General features: G+C 34.7%; 1 protein-coding gene across 1 annotated transcript in view; it reads right to left on the reverse strand.

Moving 5' to 3' along the window:
• The window catches only part of UGGT2 (UDP-glucose glycoprotein glucosyltransferase 2), a 256,148-nt gene that overhangs the window by 121,450 nt on the left and 115,059 nt on the right, over positions 1-19,639 (reverse strand). The window contains exons 17-22 of the mRNA XM_036755774.1: positions 14,613-14,777; positions 14,083-14,206; positions 13,885-13,983; positions 7,823-7,917; positions 3,122-3,328; positions 1,102-1,233 (exon numbers count right to left, since the gene is read on the reverse strand). Of these exons, the coding sequence (XP_036611669.1) occupies positions 1,102-1,233; positions 3,122-3,328; positions 7,823-7,917; positions 13,885-13,983; positions 14,083-14,206; positions 14,613-14,777 (822 nt within the window). The remainder of the gene's footprint in view (positions 1-1,101; positions 1,234-3,121; positions 3,329-7,822; positions 7,918-13,884; positions 13,984-14,082; positions 14,207-14,612; positions 14,778-19,639) is intronic.

A 19,639-nucleotide genomic window follows, 5' to 3' on the forward strand; every position in this document is an offset into this window, starting at 1 on the left:
ACCCAAAGGTCTTCAATTTAAACTAGATACAACATAAAAATGTTATCCACATTTTAAAAATCTTTCAAATTTATTTTTTATTCTTCATTCATGAAAAACTATCATTACATTAATATAGAGATGGGTAAGATAGGAGAAGAACTATTGAGTAAAGACCCATAGGAAAACCTCAACCCCAAACTTTGCTATAGGAATACTAATCAATCTTCATTTAAAAGTTACTATATGAATTGTGGGAATAAGGAAGCTCCCTAGGTTAGTGTTATCATCATTTTAAATTAAACCAACTTAATATCAGAATGATAAGCTTGCTTCTGGGAAATTATTAAACAATTACTAAATTTTAAAAAAGTGGTGTTTTAAAATGGTAAGAGTAAAAAACCTGTAACATGCTTAATACTTAATTTTCAAGGATTACAAGATGTCCTTGGCTGAAGTATTTACTAGCTGCTACTTGGAAATGCCCTCAACTCCATCCTACCCAAGCTTCTTAGCTATAGCAGGATGGATCTGGATAGGGGATATAGTGGTAAAGCCTTGTGGCTAGTTGCTTTTCCCATATTTGTTTTTTTCAGTTTCCACTCCACCTAGAATTATTAATGTTTGAATACAAATGCAATGGCTCCACTATCCTTGCTGGTAAGAAAATAGCTTATTAAAATCTTTTTAGATCTTCTCTATCTTTTATCTGTTTGTTGCTTCCTTCCAGCTTTTATTTTTAAATAGTCTTAGGATAACTTTATTTGATTGGGTTTCTTGCTAATTTTAGTAAAATTAATCAAAATTATCTATCCCTCATCATGCAACATTCATAAACAGTGCCTATTCTAGAAGGAAAAGCAAATTAATCTTTCCTTAAATTCTGCTGCTCTTTGAGAAGTAATTTTTTTATTTGCAGAAAGCTGGTGCTATCAGTTTTTTTTGCTTAGTTTATAATATTTTACACACCCCAAAATCCATACAAAAGTGTTGTTCATTATTTAACACACAGCAAATTGTGTGTAAGGATGCAGGCAGAAAAAAGATTCAATCCAGAATTTATAATATAAATGAAAAGTCTATAGTTTCACTTAAAAAAATTCAAGTACTATAACTACTTACCTTCCCATTGCTGATAACAGTTCTTTCCCCAGGAGGCAGTTTGAGGACTTCTTGACAGAACAACTTGTGGGTTTGGAAAACATTCATTCCAAGGGTATTATACTTCTTTACAAAAGCATTCTCAGCCATTCCCTTAAGCAGAAGCCAAGAATAATGAAACTATTAAGGGATCATTCCAAAAATCAAGGAACAAAATTTTCCCTAAAAAAATTAGGTACCACTATTTTCCCACATAAACCTTCATTTACTATCTAAAGAAATGATAAAATTAATCGCTGACTTTTAAAAATTAAAGCCCATGAACCTATCGTTATGAAAGGCCTTGGTTATTAATAACCTTTAAACCAAAGAACTTCTGTAAGTATTGATGCTTTCAGTGTAAAGTTTGTACTTTTCAATCATTCAAGTATTGTGGTCAAATTAAAAATGCTCTTCTATCACATCAATTTCAAAAGCCTATTTCTATTTCATAGATTCAGTTATTTGAATTCTAAGATAATAGATACATTTCACGATAATGCTCTTAGGTAGTAGCATGTTACTAGTAAGTGGAAAGAACACTGAACTTAGAATAGAAGGACATAGCTTTTAAAGAAAGGAAGACATAGCTTTTATTAGCTATGTGGCCTTGAAGTTAATACTAAAGACAATCCTCAGATAAAGATAAACTGCTTTACCCAGTTTCAGTGACTTTCCAATACTTTGGAACATAGTTTTGTATTCCTTAATCTTGGAACTGTCCCCTATATTTCCAGAGACTAGCAGATCATTGCAAATACTCCATCAAATATTAAAATTGGCATAGGAAGGACATGAGGACATAATACTACCTGGGACTGTTAAATACATTCCTAGAGGTGCTATAATTTTTATCCTAGATGCAGCTATGATTCAAGTATATTCCCATGAAATGTTCTAAGAACCAAACATTTTAATTCTACCAGTGTGTAACATGTGGGAAGTTCTATGAAGGGACTTCAGTCTCCTGTACCATTGGGGCATATTGGAGTGGCTATTCTTCACTCCATAGATCCACTTCAACTAAGTGATAGAAGATGTTCTATATATCGTCAATTCTTACCCTTTGCCTCCAAAATTTCCCCTTTGGTTTCTACTTCAATAAGAACACTATAAATTTTACCGAACATGTAAAGAAACAACATATTAGATATTGGGATCTCATTCTGTAACAACAATGTTGCTAGCAGTTGCCAACAACACTAGCACAAGAAGGGCTGCTGGCACAAGTTCTTTGATCTGCTTTTCTAAGGAAAGCAATTTTAAGGGGTTAACAATCTTACTTTAAGTAAACATACACATATTCACTTAGTTCAGGGGGGGAAAGCCAGTACCCTGAACTTCAGAGCAAATACAGACAGAAATTACGAACAGAGACAATATAAACAGCAAACACACACAGTTATCAACAGACAGGCCTCTATCTGTCTGACCAAAGAATTACATAGTTACCAGAGAAATAGAGGCACCAACATCAGGGTTTTCAAAGCCAGGGGTGCCCCTTCACAGTGGCTACCCAGATTCTCATCTAGTCAAATCACATGACACTCTTCCAATGAGTGAGAGCCCCAAACAAAATGCTAACCTCTGAGTTTATATACCTAGTTCAGGGTCAAAAGGCATCACAACCATGGGACTCAAACCTATGTGAACTAGGCTGTCTTGTTTCTTAAGCAGGTCATCAAAGACTCCCAATTTAATCAAAGAAACAAAGGCCAGACTAATCAAAGGAACTTGATTACCTCAGTGCTCCAAAAGAGAAATCAGTAAAAAGAAGTCCCACCTTAATTACTGTTACACATTCCTGAAAGAATTTTAATCAAACATACATATACAATAGCAATTTAACTCTTACTTATTAGGTTGCATATGGCATTTTTAAAATGGATCATGATTATTTGTTAATCCTTCCTAATAAAATAATATGGTAAAAGTTCACTGATTTACATATTTAAAATGATTATCAGGCACTTATGTTCATTTCATGCAAGCAGTTACTGACCGGAAGAAGTAATGTCTTTATTTTTACTCCAGCGTGCAAGGCTTTAGCAGTTTCTTCTTTTGCCAGTTTATTAAGAAAGGTTCTTAAATAGCTGTTTTCCTGTGTAAGAAAAGCTGCCAAAATTCCTCTAGAAATAACTGTGTTTGCTTCATTTATTTTTGATGTAGGATTAAAAATAACTCCCAACCGAGTATGAACACTTGTTTTCTGTTAAACAACAAAAAAAATTATATAAAATTTGATAAGTATAAATCTCTCTAACCTATTTGATAGCTAGGTCTTCATAGAATAATACATTTTCTTTGGCTTTTATTTATAAATGTTATAATTTCATTCAAAAACTAAATTACTATTTTGTTAGGGGAAAAAGTGACTGATATTCAGTAACAGAGACACATCCACTTCATTACAATGTACTGATCAAAAGAAATTTTGGAGGAGAAAAGGAAACATTTTAACTATGAGAACACACAAGAAGAAACTGATTGCTATTTATTGCAGGGAAAAAATTTCCTTAGCTATTTAAAAAAATCCTTAATTTTGTAATTTTCAACAAAAACATTAAAATACAAAAACAAAATGAAAAATAATCATACATCAATCTATAAACTTCATTATTTATAATTAGTTTTAAAAGTACATATTAACTTGAACTAAATAAGTCACAAAGGCATTTTGTTTACCTCTGTGTCTTCTTTCCTTTAATTTTGGTGTTTTTAAATTACTGATATTCCATTGGAGAAAGTATGCATATAGTGGTTCTGACTTCTTCATTCTACATAGGTTCGTATAGGTATTCCTGTATTTCTATGTATTCTTTATAGTTGTCATTTGTTATGATGTAAGAATAGTCTAAGTTGTGAACAGATCCAGACATTTTGGAGAGCAGTTTGGAACTATGCCCAAAGGGCTATAAAAATGTGCATACCCTTTGACCCAGCAATACCACTCCTGGAGCTATATCCCAAAGAGATTGCACAAGTGGGAAAGGGACCTGTATGTACAAAAATATTTATAGCTGCTCTTTTTGTGGTGGCAAAGAATTGGAAATCAAGGGGATGCCCATCAATTGGGGAACGGCTGAACAAGTTGTAGTATATGAATGTAATGGAATACTACTGTGCTATAAGAAATGGGGAAGATATGGACTTCATAATAACCTGGAAAGACCTACATGATTTGATGCTGAGTGAGAGGAGCAGAACCAGGAGAACATTATATACAACCACAGACATATGGATTCTGTGATGACTAGCTTTGATAGACTTGCCTCTCCCCAGCAATACAAGACTCAAAGACAGCTCCAAAGGTCTCATGATGGAAAAAGCTAGCTACATCCAGAGAAAGAACAGTGGAATCTGAATGCAGATTGAAGCAAACTATTTGTGCTCTCTCTTTTTTGTTTTGGTTTTGTTTCTTCTGTCTCATGATTCATTCCATTGGTCATAAATCTTTGCAACTTGACTGTTGTGTAAATAAGTTTAATGTGAAGGTTTATGTAGAATCTATATTGGACTGCATGACGTCTTGGAGGGGGAGGGGAGAGAGGAGGGAAGGGAAGAAAATTTGAAACTCAAGAACACGTAAAACTAAGTGTTGTAAACTAAAAATAAAAAAATCTAATGTAAAAAAAAAGAATATTCTAATGGCACCATCGTCCTCTTAAGTCACCTTGGTTCGTAATCTTGGAGTCATTGATTCCTTCTTCCTCATAATTAATAAGCTAAGTGCTGTTGATAAACTATCTCTAAAACATCTCTTGTCTCTGGTTCCCTCTCTCTTTCACTACTCACACAGCTTCTATTTTTCTTTTGAACGATATTAACCTTTCACATCAACTACTGCAATGGCCACCAAATTGGTCTCGCTACTTCCAGTCTCTTCTCTCTCCAATCCATCCTCCACATAGTTGCTGAATTTATATTCACAAGATTTAGATCTTAAAGATAATCCCAAAATACAGTTTTTCAAAGGTAACCTATCCTTTTCTCCTTTTTTCTACTGATTTTTGTAACCAATTCACTGTCCACATCCAGTCACTTTCCATGCTAAAAAATTTTCATTGGTTCCCTATTGCCTCTAGGATAAAAAACAAAATCCTAAGCCTGGCATTTGAATCCTTCCACAACTGATTCCCTCTTGTCTTCCCATTCTCTATTCCAGTTGGACTCTATTCAAGACAAACTGGACTGTTAGTTGTTCCCTGTATTTTACATAGCTCCTTATGATTTGCATAGGCTGTTGTCCACCCTGTACCTGGAATGGACACATCCTCATCGAAACCTTGTTGAATCCCAAGATCTGAAGGGTTTTTATATTTTGACACTTGGTATCTTTTCCTACCTCAGAGACCTTGGTGATGAATTCTTGGGCTACAGGAACCCATGAAACAAAGAAAATACAAAATATTGCTACATCTCTTTTCAAAAAGACTTCAGTCAGATCCATCCGCAATACAGGAAATAGCCCACTTGTTATCAGTTTCTAATTTTACCACTGTTAACTACCTATTAAAATGTACCTATTAAAATTAAGATGTCTCTGGTTTTTTTCAAATTTGTAGTTATCCAAATATTAAAGTTTGAATGATTTTTCAGTGGTTATTGACAATACCTTTGACTTCTCATCCATACAGGAATGAAAAGTAGCAGGTGCTAAACTTAAAGTTATGGGATCTTAGTTCAGATACCGCTCTGTTATTTACTACATTGTGACCTTGGGAAAAATCACCTAACCTTTTTGGTCCTCAGTTTTTTCATTTATAAAATAAATGAGTTAGATTAGAGGAACCCTATGGACTCTTTAAGCTTTATATCTATGATCTTACTTTTTTTAAATCTAGAGATTTTGGATGACAGATATCTAAGAAATTTACAGGAAAGCTTCTTCCACAAGGTATGTGTTTTTAAAATTCTATATTCATTACTTTTTGTTTTGCAAAACCTTAATTTTTTACATAATCAAATCCATATATTATGTCTACTGTAAATGATCCTATTTATTGAATTAGTGAGAACTTTCTTTTCCTAATTTTGATAATTACAACATTCCCTTTCAGGTCTCTTTCTAAATTTTTAAATTTAGAAAACTGATGCACTTGGAATTTGTTAAAATGAATGATATAAGACGCAGAACTAATCCGATTTACCCTAGCTACTTTCAACCTAGTTTAAGATTTGGAAATAGGAATTTCCCTATTTCCCAAGGTCGATGAATTACAAACAGTGGCATATATCTGTGTTCATACTTCTCTTGGCTATTATGAGGGAAAGCCTTTAAAAAGATCATTCATCTGTTGGGAATGATTTTGTCATACCATTTCTCAGATGGCAAATTAGCATGAATTTCCAGTGAAGTCTGAACAGAAATTTAGTTTTTGTAGTTACTTTACATTTACCTGACATTTACTTTTTTTTTTAAAAGCATAGGCCTGCAGACCATTAAGGATTATCTACATGTTTTCTGAGATGGTCTGACACTAAATATAATACCTAAATACCTGGAGAACATTTATTTATATTTTAAAAATAATATGTTAATTCTTATCAGTTAGTATAAGTAAAAATTAAGGGAACAATATTTTAATTTTTTTACACTGTAGGCCTATAATAGACTAGTGATTTTTTCAATCAACAAGCATTTATTTTTTCAATTTAATGTTTTATTTCCCAATTACATGTAAAAACAATTTTTAATATTCATTTTTAAAAAAATTTGAGTTCCAAATTCTCTGCCTTCCTCTCTCCCCTCCCCCATTCTGGAGAAGGCTAATAATTTGATATATGTTATACATGTGCAGTTATGCAAATCACATTACTATATTAATTATGTGTTATAGTTTTTCAGTAACTATCATATTATACCTTCAGTCTTTTCTAGGCTAAACTTCCCAGTTTCTTCAATTGCTTATCATATATCCATATCTATATTCCTTTCACAGTTCTAATCACCCTCTTCTGGATGGACTCCAGCTTGTGAATGTCCTTTTTAAAATTTAATACTGTGTACCTTCAAATACTATACATGTAAATCTTTATTTTTAAGCCCAAGTGTAGAACTTTGCTTTCATCCCTATTCAATTTAATCTTATTAGGTTTAGCCTTTTCTAGTCTGTAACAATTTTTTGGCTCCTGTCTCTGTTTGCCATCTAATGTATCACATATTCCTCCTGGCTTTATAGCATCTACAAATATGACAAGTATGCCATTGGTAAAGAACCAAACCAAACCAAAACAACAACGAAAAAAAAACCCAACCCTAAATATAGCTCAAATACCTCAACTCAACAGAAACATCTCTTCTAGTTGATAATGATACTTTGAGTTCAGGCCACCAGTTCCAAATCCACCTAAGTATACTACTTAAATCTACCTTAATCTAGCCTGTATCACACCCTCTTTTTCACGAGTTCAACATGAATTATTTTTTTAACAATGTTTGCTGAAATCTAGGTACATTATGTTTATAGCATTCTCTCAACCTACCATTGTGGTTCCTATGTTAAAAAAAGAAATAAGCTTAGTTTGATATGATCTGTTTTGGATGAAGCCATGCTGCTTTCATTACTTTAGTCTTTCTAGAACTATGGTCTAACCAATTAAATTTACATACTAAAAGTTAAAAAATAAAGCAGAACGAAGCATACATGTTTTGTGTTGAAACACACTAAAAGTTTTCTACTATGAATATCTAAAAACTCACCATGTGCTTCAAAGCATTTAAAAGTAGTTTTCTCCCAGATGGCTTGTCAAAATCAGCAATAACCCAAATGGTGACTGCAGAAATTACATCTTTATCTGAAAATTACAAATAACCTGATAAAAACACTTTTAACATAAAGTTTAAAGTAGATGATATTTTCCAGATAACATAATTGGAAAAAATGGTTCTATATTTGCGAAAATTTCTAAAGAAGCTCAAGTCTAAAGTGATTTTTGCTTTAAAAATTTTTATGTATGCATCACAATTTCTATAACAATTATCCATTCACAAGATTTATGATGAAATAAATTCAGATAAGAAAAAAGGACTCAGTTTCTAAGGAAATATCAGTGATATGCTTTTAGCAATGAAGACAATTTTCATATTGGGCTTATGACATGATTCTAGTGGCTGTCAAACTAAATTGCCTTCCACCAGCATTCTTAGCCAAAGTCCACGTATTTCCTGCATGCCTATATGACAGCACAACAACCAAAACTTCTCAATGTCATACGTAGTGCAATAATATTTAGTTAGCTATTAAATAATATTTTATCTTTGAATATATTTTGCAATAGATTTATCCTGCCTTGAAATTAGGATGTATGGCTCAACAAAATTTTTGCCATAACTGGTGTAACATCTTTCTGAAAGGAACACAGCAAGTGGAAGTTATTACCAAAGAAATAAACACAACTTTTAATGTTGAATGGGGAAGAACAACAGTTTTTTTAATTGCACAATTGTTTCTAAGTTCTATGTGGGACCTGTGACTAATCACCATAGCATGAACAGTATTAACCGAATCTTATCTGTCAATTTTCTAAATTTACAATTAAATTCTGATTTTTATGTCTTTTATGTCCATAAGCTTAGCAATTCCAGACACTGATTAATTTACTTTAAATATACTTTAGAACACGTCCAGTATTAATTCAGTATAATCTCCTTTAACAGAGTCTAAGTAAATGAAGGGTGGAAAAAAACCTCTGCCTTTAAGGCCATATTCAATTCTTGGCACAACTTGTTGTGACCTGGGCAAATACCTTTTGAAGGACTGCTCTGACCCCATCACTATATCTCTCAAATAAATAGCCTCTCCTGGGTTGCTACATAGCCATTCTATTCACATAAGCTGTAAATTGTGGTTAATCCATTTATTGAAGATCATTTTTTTGGGGATAGAAGCCTAAGATTTTGACCTAAGAGGGGTCTTGGAGATTATCTATTTCATTCCATGTTTTATATGTCACTATAGGGAGCACAGTGATTTTGGTTGCAGTTTGTAAGTAGATAACAGCCACCAATACCAGCCGGACTATCCTAGTCTTACTCCTAAATTGATTTGTATAACAACAGGGATATCATTATTATAGGGTTTTTGAGAGGTTGTGGAAGAGGAAGGAATATGTCATGGGAAGACTAATTGTATACCCAGAGACTTAAAGAAGTAGCAGTCCCAATCCTTCTTTGATTTTCCTCCTTTTGTTACCAACATGCCTAAAATCCTCCCTATTTGTTGTCCTTGGTCTCCTGTCACTAACCTCAGCTCGTTCTCAGTTTTTATCCTCCTGAGTTCTTAAGAATGTCTTCTCCTTTGACCTTAAATTCCTTTGAATGAACTCCTTATATGTGCTATGTTTTTATATTAATCCTCCATTAATTGCCTTTGTTAGCAGGTTCTGAATGTAACTCTGAAATCTCAGTTAGCTGATGAATGCTTTTCATTCATTTATGAGTTTCCTGTGTATCCACATCAATCTTTTAGATAAGTAACTCCCCATTTCCCTGCTTACTAGATTTGTTTCTTTTGTAGCCTCAGAACTTGCCATCCATCCTGAGATGACTCCTCTAGTAGAATGTTAGACCACAGGATACTAGCTATCCTTTCTATGGATGCTTTTAAAACTGCTTGCCCCAAATCTAGAATGCATGTCAGATTATATATCCAGCTTTCCTCTACTTCTATGTCACAAACTCCAAGACTAAATAGATGCTTCTCTATAAGATTCCCATAGTTTTTGCCTCAGATACCAGTTTATCATGATTGATAAGAACCAGATCCTGTAAAGAACTTACCCTTGTTGGTTTTTCTACCTTTTGAAAGATGAAATTATTAACATGACAAGTTAAGAAATAATTAGCTGCTCTAATTCTCTTTCTGGCAGAAAGAGAATAATAGTAAATGTCTTGATACCTGAAGTCTCCCATTACTTTAGTATCATGCCTTTGTACCAAGATTGTGACCTATTTCCTAAATGTATCATCTATTTCTTTTCTGTCAAGGTGGCCTGCAGTAATTTCCCATGACAATAGTGCTTCTCTCAAATGCTTTCCCTAACATTCTTTACTCCTATACTTTTTTTGATTTCATCTCTTCATTTAAAAAAAAACATTGATATGATACCTTTTGTTTTTGTATCACCTTTATTTCTTTCTATCTATCTATCTATGTGTCTATGTATCTATGTATCTCTATCTATCTATCTATCTTCCTCCTCCCCTACCTAGAGAGGAACCACTTAAAACAAAGAGAAACAGAAGCAGTTCAGGAAAACTAATCAAAACATCCATACAATCTGACACTATATGCAATATTCTACAACTTCAGTCATTTTCACCTCTTCAACAAAAGGAGAAAGGTGTATTTTCTTGTTTCTTCAAGACCCAAGCTTCATTATTATAATTACACAGAGTTTAGTTCCACAATGTTTTGTTCCTCTTATTTATACTGTGGTAGCATTGTGTAAACTGTTTTTCTGGTCCTGCTTACTTCAACTTTTCATCAACTCACATTAAGTCTTCCTATATTTCTCTGTATTTTTTATATTTCTCATTTTTGAGGTATAGTAATATTTCATTATATTTATGTACTACATTTAGTTTGACCAGTCACCAATTGACACATATCTACTTTATTACAATCCTCTGTTACTGCAAAAAGTATTGATATAGCTATTTTAGTGTATGTGGGGTCTTTCCATATTTGACTACCTTGGCTAGCTAGCAGGGCAATCTCTTGGTCAAAGAGTATGACCATTTAAATAACTTTTTAAAAATAATTCCAAGAATTCCAAAAGCTTCTTTCAACCCTTTCCTTATACCCAAGTGTGTGGCCCATTATTAACAAGGACTTTTATTACTAAAATCCTCACATTATTAAAATACTCTCTTGGTAGTCATGTACTTATTCACTGAAATATTGCATGGCTTCCTGTGAAAATGGGGCCCTTAATAAAAGCCAAATTAATATAATTGTTAGACATGTCTTCCAACTTAATGAACTCCCCAACTATATCGTTTTATACCCAGGGAAAAAAATCTGCATTTCGTTTTCAAAAGAAACTCTTATTTACCCTTCAAGTTAAGATTCATTTATCTAAATGAGACTATTACACATCTACAGCTAATCAGAATGGGGGGCAGAGCTGAGATGGCAAAGTAAAAGCAGGGACTTGCTTGAGCTCTTTCCCAAATCCCTACAAATAACTCTAAAAAGGACTCTAAACAAATTCTAGGGCAGCAGAACCCACAAAATGACAGAGTGAAACAAATTTTCAGCCCAAGACAACCTAGAAGGTTGACAGGAAAGGTCTGTTGCACTGGTCTGAGAGAAGAGCATAGTCCAGCATGGGCCACACTGGCACAGAGAAGGCTGGAACAGGCCTCAGGGGACTGAATCAGAGGTAGCTGACCTGGCAGACTTCTCAACCCACAAATGCCAAAGATAACTTAGAAGGTCAGTAGGAAAGGTCTGTCAGACCTGAGTGTGAGAGGAGCATAGTCCAGCCCCAGCCCCAGGGCAGCTGCTTCCAGGGCTCTCATCCCACAGATGGTGGGGGTACTGAGCAGCTAATCAGAGGGGGATTGCAGGATCTCTTTGCTGGCATTGATGCAGAATTCTCTTGCTTTTTCTGTGTTTGGCTCTGGGTCCCAGTCCTGATCGCAGTCCTGGGGCAAGAGAAGTGCTGATGTGGCAGAGCTTGTGGCAGTGATGGAGAAGGAATCCTCCTCATAGTTGCAAGGCAGAAAAGATTGCTTGTGGTTACTCACAGACCAGAGCACAGATCAGGAGAGGAGTAAACAGTTCTACTTTGATCATGTAACCTTGGAAGAGCTGAAAATTTACAGGTCCTTAGTAGTATCTCTGAAAACAGCTGCACAGAATCCCTGAAGCTTGGGACACTTTGCCCTCTACCCTGGAAGCAGAGTACTACCTTAACAAAGAGCTAAAAAGTCAAGTAATTGGCTGGGAAAATGAACAAACAGAGGAAAAAAATCAGACTATAGAATCTTACTTTGGTGACAAGGAAGATCAAAATATACAACCAGAAGAAGACAACAAAGTCAAAGCTCCTATATCTAAAGCCTCCAAGGAAAATATGAATCGGTCACAGGCCATGGAAGAGCTCAAAAAGGATTTTGAAAATCAAGTAAGAGCAGTAGAGGAAAAATTGAGAAGAATGATGCAAGAAAATAATGAAAAATGAGTCAACAGCTTGCTAAAGGAGAGCCCAAAAAAATGCTAAAGAAAATAACACCTTAAAAATAGACTAACTCAAATGGCAAAAGAGGTTCAAAAAGCCAAAGAGGAGAAGAATGCCTTAAAAAGCAGAATTGGCTATATGGAAATGAAGGTCCAAAAATTCACTGAAGAAAATAATTCCTTAAAAATTAGAGTGGAGCAAATAGAAGCTAATGATTCTATGAGAAATCAAGAAATTATAAAACAGAATAGAAACACTACATGCTTAATAGTGTAGTGATCCTTTGTGTAACCCTACCTATTGCTTTACATATGTACACAACACTACCATTCACTCAACATCAAATACTCTCCCTATACAAATTATGAATACTACCCTCAGTATATCCCTCCATGCCCACACTAGTCAGCTAAAATTGCCTAGGTGAGATTTAAACAACACAGATGTAGGAGAAAAAAAGGAGAGACATCTCTCTCCCTTCCTTAACTAAAACCTTTGCTACATACACAAAGGTAGCACTTAAGAGTGGAAGACAGATATCTAGAGAAATTTTATATGGGTATCATACCCATATGGCTATATCTGGGCAGTTAGGACAACATCACATAACTATGGGCACTGGTAGGGCTAAAAGACTTCAGTGTATTGCAAATAAGGAAAGAATTGATGAAAGCATCTCTTCTATATAGAGACATCTCTCTTCCTGTAATTTCCACTTAATGGATCTTGTTTTGTGCTCTGAAATTAAAAAAGAAATTAAATTCTTCTTCCACGTGGTGGTCCTTAAGATATTTGAAGATAGCTATTATGTTCTCAACCTTAGTCTTCTCTTCTCAAGGTTTTACCATATTTTTTCAAACGTTCTTCAAGTATCATGGTTTCCAGAATTTTAACTATCCTGTTTGCCCTTGTCTAGACAGACTCTAGTTGGTCAAGATTCCTTTCAAAATGTAGCAAGCAAACCTAAACACAAAACTCCAAATATGATCTGACTAGCATAGAGCACAGTGGGAAAACTACCTTCCTTGATCTAGGTTTGGTAATATTTTAGAATAAGATTTGTGATCTCATTAATGTGGATTATCCAATGAAGCCGATAGAAACCCATTATTGTCTATTCTGTGTGACTCTTTTCCATCCTTTCAGAAATTTGTTGAGTAGGGGTAAAGGGAACCTAATGTCATGGTGGGGGTGGGGGTAGTGCTTTCCTTTAATTCTCTTGATTGCACAAGAATACCAGTTAAGCACCTAGGCTGTCCACTGGTTATCTTTACTCTAAAATTCTATGGATAAGATTAGTCTTAAAAGAAAATTTTAAATGGAAAAAGATGCCACTTATTGATAAAAAGCTCTGTTAACACTCATTACAAAGCTATGGTAGGAAGAAAGAGGTTATTGTTCTTGCTTTACGGAAAAGCTCCAGAGTTTTTTTGTCCTGAGTAAACACTTAAAACTTTTAATAAAAGCAAGACTCTCCAGTCAAAATACCCAGGATAAAAATGTGCTACACAAATTTCTTTTAGAAAAGTTACAATTTTTGCTATATTATTATAACTTTGAACACAAATATATTACCTTTTCTGGATAAATAATACATGTTCTCTGCGATTATGGCACTTTTGTCTTGTGAATCCAAGAAGGAGAAAGTAGAGAAATCTTCAATATCAACAGTCACTGAAAATTTTCATATTACATTAAAATTAGTAAAAATAATACATAATAATACTATAGGCAAGAAGTACTAATAGCAAAGAAATTAACAGGTGGTTTTACCTGATGTAGATATTAAATTAAGGTATTGTCTTTTGTTTCCCAAAACTATAGGATTCATACGAGGTACTATATTATCTCGATCCATGAGGAAATTTATGACATCCATCTCATCATTTAACAAGCCCTGCAATAATTTTTTTCCTTATTTAAATAACTTTAAATATACAGATAAGAACTTTCCTAGAAGTAAAAACTAGACATTATAGTGCATCTAAATATCATTTATAATGTTATGTTTAGTATAAGCATTTTAAGACTGCATATAAAAATAAATTAATGAATGTGCATCACATATATGACGTTAGTACTTTCAATAAAAGTATGAGTTCTTCCTTCTTCATTAAGTCAATATTAAATATGACTATGTAGCCCACAAAATCTTAAAGTTAAATAAAATATATTAACTTTTAAACAATATTGAATCATTTAAGATGAACATTTGCTTTAAATATTTATTACTTTGCTATTAAAATTATTATTAATTAACAATTCACATTCATCTTATGTTTCTTTAGAAATTCTAAACATACCATGAAAACTGCCCTTTGTAAGAATCCAGCTGTATTCATGATCCTTTGAAGAATGATTTTATTTAATTCTTTGGAATTCATTTCTTCACTGGTAAAGCGTTCACCATTAAATAATGCTTGAGGCAAAGGACCCAGTCCAGTCTTTTTATAAAAGGTTGCTCCTGCCTGTTCAAGATTATAAGGAAATTAAATAGATTATGGTTAACTATAAAGAAATAGCTACTAATAAGAAATAGAAAACACTAAGAACTTAATGTAGTTCAGTTCAGTTTTAGAAGTTATAAATATTATTTAGAATCTGATCATTTTGGCTTGATTTTTTCCGAGATATTTTTGAAAAAAAAAGGTAATTTAAATAATTTTACAAAAATTTTAAAAATATTTACACACATTTAAAAACATTACATAATGATGTTTCATAATTATAGCACAGCCACATAAAAAAAGCATTCTTTAAATATGAATTTTCCAGATAGACCATACAGAAACACTTCAAAAGATTTGTGACTCCATCCGCATGGGTATCTTCTAAAATGCTCAAGTTATTGTCCATCTGCATTACTTGTCCTAGATGTGTCTACTGATGTACTAATGCAATAGCCTCTCCATTAAACTGTATATGATAGTCTAGATTAGTAGGCAATTTTTATTTACTTCATTTTTCCTAAGTCAAAGTGCAAAAATTATTTTCTAAAAATATTAATCATTTTTGGTTCAAATATTTTATAAATATTTAATTTCATTTAGATGACTCAGGACTTGCCCTATACTAACTGGCCTCACACAGTTACACTTTGATGGTTCTTTAGTCTGTTTTCTTAATATTATAGTTTCTACCCTATACTGCCAACTGCTATGTCTTTCTGTTATTACTCTTGTTGTCTCTAATCTATTTTATTTTTTGTACAATTGTCTGGGTGAGTGCGGTTCTGAATTTCCTGTGAGTTAGGGTAAATTGATTTTGTGACTAATATTTTCACTGCAAGGCATTTTTCACTCATTCCTAGATATATTCCTGAAGTCTTATGATGTCATTTTATATGCTAGCATCTATCTTAAAGGGACTTAAATTGCTTTACAAATATTAGCTCATTAAAGGTAATGACATTCTTTAAAACTATATTATGTGGAGATAATTATGGAGGCTTGTCTCTCTCATAGTCATTGCCAGAAAGTTTCTTGTCAGAGTCCTTCTGAATAGGTTAATTCACCTGGAAGATGGTCATCTACCTGAGAGCCAATGTGGCTTCAGAAAGGGCCAAGGAACAGTTGATATGGTGTTTGCTGCACAACAACTCCAGGAGAAATGCCAGGAGCAGAACAAATGTATGCAATGTTTATCAATGTGACCAAAGTCTTTGATACTGTCAGTTGTGAGGGCTTGTGGAAGATTATGGCAAAATTTGGTTGACCAGAGAAGTTCATTAGTATTATATGCCAGTTTTGTGACAGCACACTTGTACGAGTTCTGGATAGTGGACGATGCTCTCATGCTTTCCCATTCACCAATGGAGTGAAGCAGGGCTATGTGCTTGCTCCATGCTTTGTTAGCATGATATTTTCAGCAATGTTGTTAGATGCTCTCACTGAGGACAAAAATGGTATCGAGATCAGCTACCATTCTGGTGATAAATTATTTAACTTGAAAAGGCTATGAGCCAAGATGAAACTGGAGGGAGGGTTGGTGTGCAACTGTTTGTTCACAGGTGACTGTGTACTCAGTGCAGCCTCTGAAGCTGAGAAGTTAAGAGTATGGATTGATTCTCTGTGACTTATGCTGATTTTGGTCTGACAATTAACACTAAGAAAAAAGAGGTTCTCCACCAACAAACACCACAGCATTCACATGTGGAACTATCAGTTACAGCAAAGGGAAAATTTACTCTGGATAAGTTCATTTACCTTGGCAGTATACTTTCCAGGAATGTACACAAAGACGATGTATGAATTGCTAGAGCTAAGTATTTGGGAGGCTAGTAAGGAAAGTGTGAGAGAGAAGAGGTATTGGGTTGTCTACCAAAATCAAAGTCTACAGAGCCATTATGCTGACCTTATTGCTGTATGCCTGTGAAACCTGGACAGTCTACCAGTGCCATGGCACGAAACTGACTCAGTTCGCATTTGAATTGTCTTGGGAAGATTATGAAGATCACCTGGCAAGATAAGGTACTGGACCCTGATGTGCTTTCTTGAGCTGAACTGCCAAGCATTAAAATTCTACTGCAGAGAGCACAATGCCAATGGCTTGGCCACATTGTTTGAATGTCAAATGAACGTTTGCTTAAAAGACAATTTTACAGAGAATTCGTATGAGGCCAGTGCTCAAATGGTGGTCAGAAGAAGTGATACAAGGAACTTTAGATTGGATTGTGAGATATGGGAGACACTGGCACAGGACCACCCAGCAGACATGCCCACATCAAAGAAGGTGCTATACTCTATGAACAAAACAGAATTGCAGTAGCTCAAGAAATGCAAGATGTGCAAATTAATGCCATCTCCACTCCAAATGTTCATCTAGATTATTTACACCTGACTTGTGGTAGAGCCTTCTGAGCTCATATTGGTTTGATTAAGCACAGTTGGACAATTTGTACCTTGACCTCAACATAGTGATGTAATTTTGGTTTTCTTTGAGCATGAAGGACAACCACCAACCACATTCCTGAAATCTTAAGATGTTACTTTATATGCTAACACCTCTCTTAAAGGGACTTGAATTGTTTTACTAATATTAGCTCATTAAAGCTAATGACATTCTTTAAAATTTTCTTTTTTTTGGAGATAAGCAATATAATTCTTTTTAATGAATCATTTACTTAGGGACAACTTAGAGTGTGGTTAATTTCAAATTCAATTCAAATCAATTCAATAAAACTTTATTAAGTGCCTACTAGGTGTTGGGCCCTATACTAAGCACTGGGGATATAAAAAAAGGGCAAAGGACCGTCTCTGTAGTCAAGGAGCTCACAATTTAATGGGGGAGACAACATGCAACCAAGTATGTAATACAAAGTGAGCTATATACATGATAAAGAGGAAATTAAAAAAGGGAAGGCACTGGAATTAAGAGGTAACAGGGAAGGCTTCTTGCAGAAGGTGGGATTTTAGTTGAGACTTAAACAAAGCCAAGGAGGTCAGTAGTTACTGACTGGAGGAGGAGGAGGAGTGAGCATATTCCAGGCATAAGGGACAGCCAAAGAAAATGCTCAGAGCTGAGATGGAGTGTCTTATTTGTGGAACAGCCAGGAAGCCAGTGTCACTGGATTAATCATGTATCTACTTAAGTTCAAGGGCTCCCTGTTGCCCTTAAGATAAAATATAAACTCCCTTGTGTGGCATTAAAACACACTATAAAGTCTGATTCCTTTCTATCTTCCTGGGCAGGTTACATATTCCTTCTCCTCATATAACCTAATGCTCTTCCTGCTATTCTCCATACATAGCACTCTATTTCCTCCCTCCATGCCTTTGCACTGGTAATGTCCCATGCCTAGCATGTCCTCCCTCTTTGCCTCCATCTCCTGTAACCCCCAACTGCCTTCCCAGCGCAGCTAAAGTGCCACCTCACTTGATGGGCCTTTTCTTATTCTCTCTTATTTGTTTGTTGTGTCTGCCCTTGGTAAAATATAAGCTCCTTGAAGACAAGGACTCTTTCACTTTTGTATTTTGATGCTTAATGCCTACTCTGTGACATTCACTATACTAAATACAAAAGTGAAACATTTCCTTCCTTCAAGAAATTTACATTCTACACAACAAGCAGTAAACATTTCTGACTGGTTAAACTAAAACATGATGAGGAGTGCAGAAACCAACTATAACTTTACACAGCTGAAGGTAAGGTATCTTTCCTGTATCTCAGCATTAGGGTAATAGAATAAGACACATTTTCAGATAGCCTTTTTTTTGGCTTAATCATACTTTTTAAATAAAGGAGAACATTTTGGGGAATATGTGTATGGGGGGACATTTTGGGAAATGTTAGTGATGTTAAAAAATCCACAAAATAAAAAAAGCTGAGTCTAGAAAGTAAGAGCTGAAAGGAAATGATTAGAGAAGTTATGGCTTCTGAAAAGAAAAGCACATCTTGTCTGTCATTTTTACTTGATTTCATCAAACTTATTTGCGTATGTTTTATCCATCTCATTAAACTGTACATTCCTCTAGGACAAAGACTGTCTTTATTTATCTTTGTATCAGATACTTCATAAATGTCTGTTGAATTGAAAAGGGGACATATAGTTTATTCATTCCACAAACACATAAATAGCACCTACTATATATAGAGTTCTACACTACTTGCCCTGCCAGCCCTGGAAGGGAAAGGTCCTTGCCTTGGGCCAGACATTCCACTGCACTCTCTCTGGACTCATAGCTCCCCACTACTGTCTGACTGCTATGCCCTAACCTCTCTAAACTGTCCAGTCTCACAATTCCAAGTGCCTTTTGGATATCTCAAACTGGATATCCAAAAGAGTCATTAAATTCAACACATCTCTCTCTACTTCTCCCTCCCCTCCTCAAACTTCATCCTCCTCCTAACTTCCCTATTACTGTAGAGAGAACCTTCATTCTTCCAATCACCTAGATTCATAATCTAGGTGTCATTTTATACTTCTCACTCCCAATCACCGCCCCCCCCCCCCCGGCTCCAAGTACCATTCTGTTGTCAAGTCCTTTAGATTTTACATTTTGCAATATCTCTCATTATGAGCAATTTGTTCTCCTCTCTTCTGACACCGTCGTCAGCCTGGTAAAGGTCCTCATCACTTTATTTCCAAACTATTACAATATTCTTCTAGTTGGCCTTCCTGCCTTAAGTCTCTCTCCATTCTGGACTATCCTCCATTCAGCTGTCAAGTTGATCTTTCTATAGCACAGGTGTGACCTTATGACGCTCACTCCCCTTTCAATAAAGTCCAGTGGCTCCTTATCACCTCTAGGATCAAATATAGAATCTACTGTTTGGAATTCAAAATTCTTCATACTGCTTCCCTTCTACTTTTCCAGTCTTCTTATACCTT

The sequence above is a fragment of the Trichosurus vulpecula genome, chromosome 4, assembly GCF_011100635.1.
Source record: "Trichosurus vulpecula isolate mTriVul1 chromosome 4, mTriVul1.pri, whole genome shotgun sequence".
NCBI lineage: Eukaryota > Metazoa > Chordata > Mammalia > Diprotodontia > Phalangeridae > Trichosurus > Trichosurus vulpecula.